This window comes from Mytilus trossulus, chromosome 3 (assembly GCF_036588685.1).
Source record: "Mytilus trossulus isolate FHL-02 chromosome 3, PNRI_Mtr1.1.1.hap1, whole genome shotgun sequence".
Classification (NCBI taxonomy): Eukaryota; Metazoa; Mollusca; class Bivalvia; order Mytilida; family Mytilidae; genus Mytilus; species Mytilus trossulus.
In genome coordinates this window covers 37,804,240-37,818,863 of record NC_086375.1, presented here as the reverse complement: position 1 = coordinate 37,818,863, position 14,624 = coordinate 37,804,240, and the positions used below count along the sequence as shown (strand labels likewise).

The following is a 14,624-nucleotide window of genomic DNA, read 5'->3' as shown; positions in this document are numbered from 1 at the left end:
AGGAATTTTTGACACCTTTCTCAGAATTGGTTAGAGTAGCCAAAGGCTTTTTTGAAAAGATTAAGACCTCAACAGAGATTTTGATTGGCCTGACTCAGTAGGCCTGAGGGATTGATCTGTAAAGGATCAAAAGTTCATTAATCTAAAAGTCATTTGTGTTCTAGTTTTTGGACAGTTCAGTCTGAATATGTATTGTATTTTAAGTCATCTTGAATCATGGCACCAGAATCAAGATCTTGTATCTGTTTTACCCGAGGAAGTGTCTATTGGAATATTCATGATTCTAGAGGATGCTGAATTATTAACTTGTAGACTTGTATGTAAAACTTGGTTACAAATTTGTGAGACGTTATTGATACAGGAAAGAATTGAAAATTATAAAAGACAGAAATATGAACAATTCTGGAACTTGAGGGAGAACAGGATATCCGGTGCAGTAACTCCTGTTGCTAAAGCCATGGAACGTTTGGCATTTGGTGTGGATGTTGTTCAGAAACTTTTCAACACATCTCCAGTTCCTGATAGACTTTTTGCTAGTCCTTCACCAGTCTCTATCGGCAGAATGACAGACAGATCACCTGTTCCAAGAAAATTTCACCAATATTTGTCGCCTCCTTCACCCGTATCTATCGGCAAAATAACAGACAGATCGCCTGACCCAAGAGAATTTCGTCAATATTTGTCACCTCTTTCTCAACATAGTTCCTCTAGTAGTATGAAACCGTCGCCAGTCATTTCAAAAAGAGGGAGTACGCCAATTTTTCATAGAATTAAATACTCACCATTGGTTCCCAGTAGAATAAAATCTCCTGTGCCATTAAGACATTATCCAAATTCATCTCCGATTCCAAAACAACACATTTCCAACAAACCCACATCTCCTATTCCGGTGGTGAGACTATTTGATGCTACTCCGGAAAATGATTGCACAGGTTTAGAGTATGGATCCGAGACTTTATTTTCCAGTCCGTCATCAGGAAAAATTACTCAAAGGTTGTATGTTAATGCCAAAAAAGTGAAGAAGAAAACAACTCCCAGAAAAGACTTGTTACGAAGACTTTAAACAGATTTTGTTACCATCTTCTTGTGATTTACAGTATCAGAACAATGTATTATATTTGATAATATTGGCACTATTTGAAACCTGTACTTTAGGTATATTATATTATTGAGGAAATAGTTTTATTTTTCAATTTATATATTTTGATTAAAATTATTTTTCTTATTTATTGATCATATAGCAGCTGTCTGTGAATGAATCTTTTGTTATTTTTTTATGTCTTGTTATTAAATTATACTTTTTATTGATTGAAAATTGCTTTTAATAATTAAAGAAAGAGAATATTAATGTATATTATTAGTTTTTCACAAATTGAATTTTATCATATTTTACCACTACTCTCCTTTTGTATAGTGAAAACACATTCTTATTATCACAACTTCAAGTATACAAGATAAAAGTTATACTGAAGAAAAAAAAGTTTGGACGAGAATAGGAATAATTCTGTCTGTCTGTCCATACTTATCATTTTTTTTGTCTACCACCAGACAATGTGTTACATATAAGATTGGAATTTCTACCTGCAAGGTCAAGGTCACAAACTTACAATGTAGTTCAACTTTATTCCCCATTTTCAAAATCCAGCTCAGAACTTTTGAATGTTAAGAAGGATAGTACTTTTGCCTTTATAGTGCAAAACATCAATGGGATTATTTACTTGTCAGTACAGGAATTTGTTCCTTGCATAGCAATACAAATCAAACTTATGGTAATGGGAGATAATCAACAAAAATATGATACATGTTAATTGGACATGTTTTGATACTATATATGCCCTTGAATTTTTACTAGATAACATTTTTGTTCGCTTTTTATATCGTCAGATTATCGGAATTCCAATAGGGACGAACTGTGCACCACTTATTGCGGACCTCTTTTTGTATTGTTATGAGTTACAATTTATGACAAAAATAAGCAAAGACCCATCAAAACAACATCTGATAAACAAATTTAATAATACTTTTAGATATTTGGATGATATTTTGGCTCTCAATAATGACGACTTCAGTATGTATATTAATGAAATTTATCCTGGTGAACTTACTTTAAATAAAGCTAATACTAACAATGACCACTGCCCTTTCCTCGATCTTGATATCTATATCACTAACGGAAAGCTGAATACTAAAATTTATGATAAAAGGGATGATTTTTCATTTCCTATCGTTAATTATCCGTTTTTAGATGGTGACGTTCCCTTGTCACCATCTTACGGTGTTTATATATCTCAACTTGTACGATTCGCTTGTGTATGTAACAATGTTTTAGATTTTAACGAGAGAAATTTATGTATAACTGAAAAATTATTACACCAGGGTTTTCGATATCACAAACTAGTCAAAACATTTACTAAATTTTATCATCGGTACAAAGACATCATAGTAAATATAGCTCAACATGCAGACTTCTTATACGTTCAGGTATTTCACATCCAATTTTTTATGGAAATATAAAGCACAAAGGTGTCAGTATTCACCTCATAAGCTTACAAAACCTTTGAATAGACTTATTAAGAAGGGATATAATTACGATACTGTTGTCAAGTCATTAAAGATTGCATATTTTGGCGTTAATATTGAGTCACTGATAAGGTCTTTTAGTCGGAACTAAACACATTTATTCTAAAAACAGTTGTTGGCATGACACGGGTTATGTTCTTCTCATATATGTTATGATGGTATGATACTAAACCCCTTACGGGAAGGATTGTGCCTGATGTTCATATGATGAAATCATAATCTTTCAGTCAGTTTAATTGAAGTCTGGAGCTGGCATGTCAGTTAACTGCTAGTAGTCTGTTGTTATTTATGTATTATTGTCATTTTGTTTATTTTCTTTGGTTACATCTTCTTACATCAGACTCGGACTTCTCTTGAACTGAATTTTAATGTGCGTATTGTTATGCTTTTACTTTTCTACATTGGTTAGAGGTATAGGGGGAGGGTTGAGATCTCACAAACATTTTTAACCCCGCTGCATTTTTGCGCCTGTCCCAAGTCAGGAGCCTCTGGCCTTTGTTAGTCTTGTATTATTTAAATTTTAGTTTCTTGTGTACAATTTGGAAATAAGTATGGCGTTCATTATCACTGAACTAGTACATATTTGTTTAGGGGCCAGCTGAAGGACCCCTCCGGGTGCGGGAATTTCTCGCTACATTGAAGACCTGTTGGTGACCTTCTGCTGTTGTTTTTTTATTTGGTCGGGTTGTTGTCTCTTTGACACATTCCCCATTTCCATTCTCAATTTTACAAACTAAATAAATCATAGAATTTTTAATAGAATTTTTTTATTTGCACCCTCACGTGCCATATAACATTAAGGAGATAAGAGCCATCAGAGGTTCCAGGAATTTCATATGTGGCCATTACATGGAAACCCATAGTTGTAGGGATGGTAGAGTTCTCAAAATCTTTTTTCCCTGGTGGCCCTCGAAGAAAATCTGCTGGTCCTCATTACTTTTTTTTATTACAAAATACCAAAAATTGTGTCAGTCCTTTGCAAATTTTGGTGGTCAAATCCTTCGGACTGTCACTTTTCAGGATCTCTGGGGACCTTGATCCTTTTATATTAGATAGAAAAGAGAATGTTATATGAGAATATGTCAAACAGGCTACAACCCACCCAAATAGAAAAAAAAACAGCCCAATGCAACCAATGGGTCTTCAACACAGGGATAAAATCTGGGATCCAAAGACAGGCTTCAGCTGGCCCCTGAGCAGTGAAATATACTAGTTCAGGGAAATTGATGCCACACTTTACTCTGAAACATACAAATGAAACAAAAGTAAAAAAAACAGGCAAGACTAACAAATGCTAGAGGTTTCTGAAAATCCAGCTCTGATTAAAAAAAATTGTGAGACCCCAGCCCTCCCCCTTTACCACTAGACAATGTAGATTAAACAAACTTTCAGTAGAACATGTTATGTTTTATATGTTGGAAACTGTTAGAATTACAGACAAGTAAATCAGACAAGTAAATGGTATAAAATGTTTAAGGTCATAACGGAACAATTTTTTTTTAATGACAAAGCTACATTTGAGAAATGTTGTTCCAGTGTCAGTGTCCATAGCTCTGAAACCATGCAATAAGAACCCAGTGCCTAATCACAAAGGGATTTATTAACATGCAACTTTTATAAAAGTAAAAAAAGGTGAAGGTCATCTGTCTTTCAACAGAAAAAGGTATTTTCAGTGATCAAAAGTCAATTCTGGATGACAAAAGAACTATATTTTTGGGAATATTTTACTCTACATATGCTACAGTTTTTAAACAAATAGAGGCCACTTCCAGCTTCAGATATGCTCATTTATATAAAAAAAATATAAGAAGATGTGGTACGATTGCCAATGAGACAACTCAGTCTCTCAAAAAGAGACCAAATGACACAGAAATTAACAACTATAGGTTTTTATACAGCCTTATATGTGTAGGAATCATACCACATAATTGCCTATGAAAGGCCACGAAAGGACAAATGTAAAACCATTTAAACAAGAAAAACTAACAGTCTGATTGATGTACAAAATAACAAAAAAACAAATATGATTTACAGCAACAAACGAAAACAACTGATTTAAAGGATCCTTGCAACAGACACATACAAAATGGAGTGGAATTAACCTGTTTTGAAGACAGGACAACCCTCCCCTTAACCTGAAACAGTGGTGTAACAGTATACCTTAAGAACAAACTATAAAAATCAGGTGAAAAGGGCTTGATTAAGTCATCAGATAGATACAACACTGAAATACATCTAACAAAAACACAGGCTGGATGTTGCCGGGGAAGGATACTTATGCATCCCAACAAAGGGACACTATGTACAGATCTGAGAGTACTTGCACTTACTGGCAGCTAGTTCAAAGACAATAACAACCAAAACAAAATCATGCATCCAAGACTAAAATATCAATCAGTACACATCAAATAGATTTAGTGTAAAGATGCCTTTAACAATAAAAGAAAAATATGACTTTGAACAATGTCAAGATACAGGTATCCACAGATTGTGGAGTCATGAATATGCATATGTAAATCGAAATAATAATTAGTTTGATTTTAATTTACTGATAAAAAAATCAATATTAATACCAATAGAAAAAATATTCAAAGATCTAATTATAGTGTTGAATTGTTAACCTTAAACTTTCAAATCAAATCTTTAGTCTGTATATGTACCTAGTAATGATGTATTGAATGAAAACCAAAGACAAATGAATTTACAAAAAAGGTAATCTTAACACAGGGAATTCCTCCTTGTTCTTTTAATAGATTTTTGTTTTGTTTTTCAGACAGTTGCATGATGTATTTTCCTATATTGAATCCCTTGGCAACAAGTGCTCTGTAAATGAACTAAAACCTCAGTAAGTATAACAACAACATTATGTATAGTAGTTGTCTCATTTGAAATCATCTCCTTATTTTTAGCTCACCTGGCCCAAAGGGCCAAGTGAGCTTTTCTCATCACTTGGCGTCCGGCGTCCGTCGTCGTCGTCCGTCGTCGTCGTCGTCCTGCGTCCGGCGTTAACTTTTACAAAAATCTTCTCCTCTGAAACTACTAGGCCAAATTTAACCAAACTTGGCCACAATCATCATTGGGGTATCTAGTTTAAAAATTGTGTCCGGTGACCCCGCCAACTAACCAAGATGGCCGCCATGGCTATAAATAGAACATAGGGGTAAAATACAGTTTTTGGCTTATAACTCAAAAACCAAAGCATTTAGAGCAAATCTGACATGGGTAATATTGTTAATCAGGTGAAGATCTATCTGCCCTGAAATTTTCAGATGAATTGGACAACCTGTTTTGGGGTTGCAGCCCCTGAATTGGTAATTTTAAGGAAATTTTGCTGTTTTTGGTTATTATATTGAATATTATTTTAGATATAGGTAAACTGTAAACAGCAATAATGTTCAGCAAAGTAAGATCTACAAATAAGTTAACATGACCAAAATGATCAGTTGACCACTTTAGGAGTTATTGCCCTTTATAGTCAATTTTTAACCATTTTTCGTAAATCTTAGTAATCTTTTAGAAAAATCTTCTCCTCTGAAACTGCTGGGCCAAATTATTTAAAACTTGGCCACAATCATCATTGGGGTATCTAGTTTAAAAATTGTGTCCGGTGACCCCGCCAACTAACCAAGATGGCCGCCATGGCTATAAATAGAACATAGGGGTAAAATGCAGTTTTTGGCTTATAACTCAAAAACCAAAGCATTTAGAGCAAATCTGACATGGGGTAATATTGTTAATCAGGTGAAGATCTATCTGCCCTGAAATTTTCAGATGAATTGGACAACCTGTTTTGGGGTTGCGGCCCCTGAATTGGTAATTTTAAGGAAATTTTGCTGTTTTTGGTTATTATATTGAATATTATTATAGATATAGGTAAACTGTAAACAGCAATAATGTTCAGCAAAGTAAGATCTACAAATAAGTCAACATGAACGAAATGGTCAATTGACCCCTGTAGGAGTTATTGGCCTTTCTAGTCAATTTTCAATCTGCTTCCTTTGTTTAATATTCACATAGACCAAGGTGAGCGACACAGGCTCTTTAGAGCCTCTAGTTTTTTATATTTTTACTTGTCAAAAATGAGTTTTCTTCTGTTCTTCATTAGCCTCTTAAGATCTTAAAGCTATTAAACTTTTTCAATTTCAATCTCTTTCTTGATTTATAATATTTGCATTTTTTTATTACGAATCTTCACTCGATTTTTTTCTCAATAAAATAAAGTCAACCAAACCAAGTGAATCAACACATTTTTATACTTAGTTCAAGCTACAGAACTTTGCCTAAGACTCTGAAAATGTAAAAGAGAAATATTCTAATGAAATCATAATGTTTAGTTATTAACCTGATGATTATTTCATTATAAAATGAAACAGGTGGACTAAAAAAGGCTTTACAATTTAATAATTAAGATGTTTTACTATTTCAATAATCAGAACTGTATTTTTAGTACAACAAAAGATATTATGGTTCGTGCAGAGCTTGCATCATTGATCTGCAGTCTTTGTCCTACCAACAAGTCACACCAAGAATTTGCTATACACTTACTGAGGGATTTGATCAAACAGTACAGAGAAGTCCAACTAGAAACTATAACACCAGGAACTATAACTAATTCATTGGAACATAGAAAGAAACATAGACTGTTACAGATTGTATTTTTACTCGAATCATTTCTAGTCGAGGTATAAGATACTTCCTTTTATTGGTTGCAACAAACTACATTTATTTTCAAAGCCAAAAAAATGAAATTCCATTATGTATTTTTACTCCTCTGACATCATACACAATATGTTTTGGTATTGAACTTGCATCATAATGAAGAGAATGTGTAGAAAATATTATAGATTCTTGCATTAGCTACTTTATTTACTTACAAAAGTCAATGTGATAAAAGAAAGAACTAATTCAAGAACTCAAATGTTAGAAATGAATCAAATAATGAATGAAATTCATCCACTCCCTCGCTACCCATCATTGTGATTTATAGAAGTGTTTTATCTTTGTCTTAAATACTATTTATCGATGAACTTTAGTAGATTTACTTCTGCTCTATATTGAAGGTTTCTGACTATGACTTTTGAAATGAAAGAATGACAATAAAAACCATTATTCACATAGAATTTTTTAATCGGTTTCATAAAAAAACAATTTCCACTTATTTTTTTTTTATCAGTTGTATGAAAATTTCAATATAATAATATGACAGTCTTAGATATTATTATTTCTATGAAAGTTATATTGACCAATTTTACATAGTGAAACAGTGGTATATTTAATGTTATTCTTACATATTTTGTTTAATTACAGACACATTTTGAAGAGTTATGGACATTTTCATGGGACTTATTACACCAAGAATATCAGCCATCTATTCGTCATACATGTGAATGGATTTTACTGAGAATGATTGTTAAAAAACCTGAATCTGTAGATGAGCTGTGGAAAATATTTGACAAGGTAATGTTCAACATGAAATATGCTTATTTTCATATCAATAGAGCTAATTTCCAAATACCTGAAGATTAAGAATTTGGTTTGCTAGCTTGCTTTGTTTGTATAAATGTTTTCTAAAGCATTGTGACTAAGATTGACATTTGATAACAATATAAATAGGCATAGTTAAACCCACAGATATATAATCGAATTTGATTATGTCCAACAAATCTAAACAGAATTTATACAGGTTTAATTTTACCCACTTATTTTGATATTGTTTGAAGATCTTAATTACAATGCTTGAGCAAACGTTTATACAAACAGATATACTATCTCCCTTTGTTTCTCAGTCAGTTGAATAACAAAAGGTACAGAAACAACACATTGAAAATAACTCAAATAAATCCTTTTGGTTTTTGTATGCAAGCTCAAATGACACATGTAATATGCTGAAATAGAACTCATGCCTTTTACATTGAAATATCAAAGTACTTACAAAATAATTTCAAATATTGACCTATTTAAGCCGAATATGCACCCTTCTCATTCTCTAGCATATGGATTTCTTTATATCTATCTAGCCTAATCAGATCAATTACAAATGCCTTCTTCAAGTTATTGACAGAGCTGCTTTTCCTTAAAGTCAGTATATCACGATCACTGTTACAATGAAAGTTTACTTCTATCACATCTGTACTCTAAATTTAAAGTTGATGACATTTACATTTGATGTATATTTGTGTTTCAGTTAACTGAAAAGAAGAGTACTGTTTTGTGTTCAATGATGTGCATGGTATCACATTTAGGTGTACATCTTCCTAAAAATAAACAGGTTGGTTTTTTAAAATAGACAATTAAGGAAATGAAAATACAGTCAAATCTGTTTCCTAAGGTCACCCAAAGAACCTTTTAAGAGAGGTAACCTTTGAGTTGAGGTTCAAAATACTTAAATATTAATACAGCGGGACAAGATGAGGCTGACCTAAAAAGACAGGTTACTTCAAAACAAGGTACCTTTATAACAGGTTTGACTGTTAAGTATTTTGGATAAGGTATAATTTGAGCAATGATGTAATGTAACATTAGGTGTTTAATTTTTAATTCAATGAATGAAAATCCTTTTTTCCCTCACAAATAAGATCTTAACAATACCAAATATCTCAAGCATGTGCTATTGACAAATGTATGTTACTTCATACTTGTGAATCATAGAAATGTATGAACCTTGAAAATGAAAGATCTAGTATGCAATGGATACACCTAAAAATTGTCATACATATACTTAAAAAGTTACTTATTTGTACTTGAACAAGGAAAAAGTTAAGTTTCCATTGTAAATATAAAAAAGAAGATGTGGTATGATTGCCAATGAGACAACTATCCACAAAAGACCAAAATGACACAAACATTAACAATTATAGGTCACCGTACGGCCTTCAACAATGAGCAAAGCCCATACCGCATATAGTCAGCTATAAAAGGCCCCAATAAGACAATGTAAAACAAGTCAAGCGAGAAAACTAACGGCCTTATTTCTGTAAAAAAATGAAAGAAAAACAAATATGTAACACATAAACAAACGACAACCACTGAATTACAGGCTCCTGACTTGGGACATAAATAATGTGGCGGGGTTAAACATGTTAGCGGGATCCCAACCCTCCCTCTAACCTGGGACAGTTTGAAAATATTTATCACATATTTTATTCACATCTGTTTATGTATTTCAGGAAGAGTTTTATACAGCATCATTTCAGAGGCTATTACCATGGTGTATGACAAATCATTTTAACACAAGAGTGCATGCTGCTGCAACATTGATGAAACAATGGAAGCAGTGTGAAAGTTTAAAGTTTACTGAGGTCATGACGTCTAACGCAATAGTAAATTCATGTATGGCTTTTCATAAAGAACCCAAGTATGTTTGATTTTTACTTTCTTTAAATATGAATTATTTGACTGAAACTTGAAAACAACAATACTTGCTTTGAATAAAGAATAAAAGGAGATTGCAATTAAAAGACAAAAAAATACCCATAAGAATATATGAGCATAAAACTTTTTTTTTTTTTTAATTAGCTTTGAAATACATTGGAACAATTGATAAACAGAAAAATACTTTTTCTTTGTATATACACTTTGCAGACATTTTATGAAGTAATTTGTCTTCCTTTCCTTGAAAGAGAAAGTAAAGCAGTGCATGAGTTAAAACTTGGACAATGTTTCTTGGTACTAAGAATTTTTAAATTTTACTTATTTCAAATTAATAAATGAGTTTTTAATGAGAAACGATGGATCTATAAAAGTAACTTTTTCTGTTATAGCAATTTAACCAGGAATATACAGAGATTAGGAGAGAATTTTTTCTTCAAAACATTTGATCCCATGGAAGATTTTAATCTAGAGGTAAGTTATTGTTATGTCAATTTATTGTTTCCTTTAGTTATATAACATTATGCATAAGTAACTCAAAGGTTGTCTGAAAGGGGGATATGATAAAAGTTGTTAATCTCTATTGACTAGAACACAGTGTTAGTACTCAAATTTATGCATAAAATTGATCAAAGGGATGCCAAGAAAAGAAGAAAAAAAATACAGTGTAATGTCATTTTCAATTTTGGACAAATCATAGTATTGAAGTAAGTCTGTCCTTCCTTATTAGTACTGCCAATTAAATTGAGGGTATTAAAGAAGTACCTTGTAGAATACCTCCACATTTGCATATACCTGTACTTGAACTTATCTTTTGTTTAAAAGCAGATGGAGATTATTACATGTCAAAGTATATATGGAGAGCATTTTCAGCTATTTACATAGTCAAATTGTTTCTTAATGGTGTTGGCTTTATTCAAACTTGATTCTTAACACTTTTTCCTTGGAGATGCCTTTTTCTGCCTTTCCTATCGCCATAATGATACCTCTCCCATTACTCCATTATGATACCTTTAAATCCCCTGTGTGGGACCTCAGTTGGAAAAATAAATTTCATGCATCAATTTCAGACAATTTTTCAAACTTTACCCTGGTTGTTTGGTATACCTGATGATGAATGGATCTCACCACAACAGTTTGAACAGATAATGTCCACTGAGGATTCATGTGTACCAGTTTACAGTGATAAAGATGGTCTAAAATCTGAGACTCCTGGAAGCTGGAGATTTAAAAACCCAGGTATTATATCTTAAAAGTCTATTTGCCATTTACCGATTTGTTTCTGTTATTACACACTTTTTAAAAAAATTACTTCCCTTTGTCAATCATAGACTGGTTTTATACTGGAAAAAAATGGATATTGCCAATTCAAAGCATGATGAATTGAAGGTGATGTATCGGTGGTTTAACTAATTTTTTCATGAAGAATAATTATGATGTCAAAAGTATTCAGCTTAAAACCCAAAAGATTATTCACTTTAGGCTAAGGTAAATTTCCTGAAATTTTCTTTCTGCTAGCTCTCTATTGTAAAAAAAAATTAATGTCCCTCATAAGGGAGACAACTAAACAAGGGATCTCTAATTACAGGGCAATTTGGTATTGGAAAATAGACTATTGAAAATGTGAACATTAATTTTGGTTTTCATGTACTGACACCAGACTCAGACTTCTCTTGAACTGAATTTTAATGTGCGTATTGTTATGCGTTTACTTTTCTACATTAGCTAGAGGTATAGGGGGGAGGGTTGAGATCTCATAAACATGTTTAAGGTCAAGTAACAGTAAATGGGTTATGTCACAGATTGAAGTAAAATTTTGCATACAACTCTGGCTCGATGAACTCCAACTAAAAATCGAAAAAATAATGCATTTATCTCATTTATCATTTAAAATATTACTGATTGAATTATTACAAAATTGGTGAGCATTTGCATAGAAAGCACATAAAATCGGCATAAAACCTTCTAAAATTTGACTTAAAATCGCCAAATCTCTAATTCTACTCCATAGATTTTTCTTAAAAAACTATATGTTGTTGATACATAAATTACCGTTATAATGATGTTAAATAAAGATAGGGTCACCGACTTCGTTTTTTCGGTACACATCATTCAATGTTGTGTTCTTTGTGAAAAAATCCGATAAAACGTCGAAATTATCGTAACGTCGCCGTGTTGGAGGCCGTAAAATGTTGATTTTTTACGTTTTTCACTACCAACAAGGTGAAAAAATTATTATTAGACAACAAACGAAGTCGGTGACCCTATCTTTATTTTGGATCATTATAACGGAATTTTATGTGTCAACAACATACAGTTTTTAAAGAAAAATCTATGGAGTAGAATAAAAGATTTGGCGATTTTAAGACAAAATTTGTATGTTTTTCTGTCGATTGTATATGCTTTCTATACAAATATTCACCCATATTAAAAGAAATCAATCTGCAATATTTCAGATAATATAAGAGATAAATGCATTATTTTTTCGATTGTCAGTTGTAGTTCACCGAGCCAAGATCGTATGCAAAATTTGAGCAAAATCTGCAACATAGCCCATTTACTGTTCCTTGACCTTAACCCCGCCACATTTTTGCACCTGTCCCAAGTCAGGAGCCTCTGGCCTTAGTTAGTCTTGTATTATTTTTAATTTTAGTTTCTTGTGTACAATTTGGAGTTTAATATGGCGTTCATTTTTACTGAACTAGTATATACATTTGTTTAGGGGCCAACTGAAGGGTGCAGGAATTTGTCCCTGCATTGAAGACCTGTTGGTGACCTGCTGTTGTCTGTTCTGTGGTCAGGTTGTTGTCTCTTTGACACATTCCCCTTTTCCATTCTCAATTTTACTACATGAATTGCATATATTTATTTTCAGCAAATAATGATACGAGTTATTTGAATTTAAGTATACCAATTTAATAAAAATAGACAGACAAACAACACTGTAAAACAAAGTGTAAGAAAAAAGGACATCCCCCAAGGGGTGTTACCTGTAAAGTATTTTATTGCCCATCCTTTACAATAAATATTAATTTCTTGTATTTTTATATGTATTATAGGCATTTTCTAACCATATCTGTACATTGACAAAACTGGTATGCAGAAGATGCATTTGTGTATATTCACACTATTTCTGTATATTGGCATAGCTGTTTTGTAGATGAGACACTTGTATGGGTCCACTCTAATCTAACCTATTTTTTGACAGAAAAAAGTGGTGCTGGGGAAGAGGATAGTGACATAGAAGACAATGTTGAAGGTGATGTCCAGAAGAAGATAATGCCATGGAAACTAATGTTACCAGATGACGAAGTTCAGGATGAACTGGAATATAGCAACAGAAAGAGAGATGATGATGGTCTTGTTGTTGTTACTTCTTTGATTGATAAAATACCAAATTTAGGAGGTAAACTTATGCTTTATTCTTAGTGGGATAATTTTAAGCTATTATAAAGAGTTCATAATTTTTTTTAACCTTTTTGAACACCATTGAGCATGTCAAATTTGAAGGAATATAAAAACTTTTGATTCCTATTAACATGTTATTGCTTTGAATATGCACACTAAATTTGAAGCTGTAAGTTGAACATCAAAATTTAATCCATCTATCATTTTCATCCTTGATTGGTCAGATTAAATTTTCTGGATTAGATTTAAATATCTTGACTTTTAAAAACATTACTTGGAAATAGTATGTATGTGATTTCATTTCATGCAATGAATCCAACAGCCTTCATTGACCTTGCTATCAGGTTCAGAGTTCATTGCCCTGTGAATTCATTCAAATGCCACAACTGAAAAGAATATCTTAGTGGATCAGTTCTGTTTTATCCTTTGGTCAGTATACTGAGGATTTAATTAATCTATGCATCAAAATACATATCATAGATTATTTCAATATTTTTCCTGCAGGTTTATGTAGAACCAGTGAAATATTTGGTGTGTCTCAGTATGTTATTGGGAAGATGAAATATACTGAGGACAAAACTTTCAAAGAGTTGAGTGTAACAGCTCATAAATGGTTACCTATCATAGAGGTTAGTTGATGTTCTGAGTGATAGGAATGACTGCTGCTGGGTTAGGTCCCTTTTTCAACTTATCCAATGTATGACAAGGTTTCTGATTAAACCATAAGTAAAAAAAAAATCACAGATGCAAATAAAACCATTGTGGTAAATGTATCTTTATTTTACCAAATATATGAAAGGATGCACCACAAATTTAAATGTTCAATACAGTAAAAATCATCTTTAGGCTGTGTGTAGACTTGAAAAACCATGAAATGAAATATCTACAAAAATATAAATTCACTAAAATTGGTACCCAGAAAAATAAATAAATCCACAGTAATAGATGTCTACAATGGTAGTTTGTTACAGAAGAACCCAAACTTTAATGGTGAAATGTTGTAACAAGTAATATTTTACTTATTTTAGGTTTTAATTGTAAGATGAGTTCTGATATGCTATAAAGAGGATATTGATTTCAAGTAAAAGATGTTGAACATATTCTTTAAGTATTTCTTCTTTTTCTTACAGGTTTGTGATGAGTTCCTTCCCCAATACCTTACTGAGAAGAGACAAGAGGGATATACATTGATAGGAGTTGAGCAGACGGCAAATAGTGTATCACTTACAGACTTCACATTCCCAAAAAAATCACTACTGGTACTAGGG

At 32.3% G+C, this 14,624-nt stretch overlaps 1 protein-coding gene across 2 annotated transcripts in view; it reads left to right on the top strand.

Moving 5' to 3' along the window:
- Window positions 1-14,624, top strand: part of LOC134711398 (probable methyltransferase TARBP1) — a 41,887-nt gene that overhangs the window by 26,202 nt on the left and 1,061 nt on the right. For both annotated transcript variants that reach the window (XM_063571960.1, XM_063571961.1), the window contains exons 17-26: window positions 5,354-5,425; window positions 7,028-7,262; window positions 7,888-8,037; window positions 8,765-8,848; window positions 9,747-9,934; window positions 10,341-10,422; window positions 11,019-11,187; window positions 13,157-13,354; window positions 13,861-13,985; window positions 14,487-14,623. In XM_063571960.1, coding sequence (XP_063428030.1) covers window positions 5,354-5,425; window positions 7,028-7,262; window positions 7,888-8,037; window positions 8,765-8,848; window positions 9,747-9,934; window positions 10,341-10,422; window positions 11,019-11,187; window positions 13,157-13,354; window positions 13,861-13,985; window positions 14,487-14,623 — 1,440 coding nt within the window. The remainder of the gene's footprint in view (window positions 1-5,353; window positions 5,426-7,027; window positions 7,263-7,887; window positions 8,038-8,764; window positions 8,849-9,746; window positions 9,935-10,340; window positions 10,423-11,018; window positions 11,188-13,156; window positions 13,355-13,860; window positions 13,986-14,486; window position 14,624) is intronic.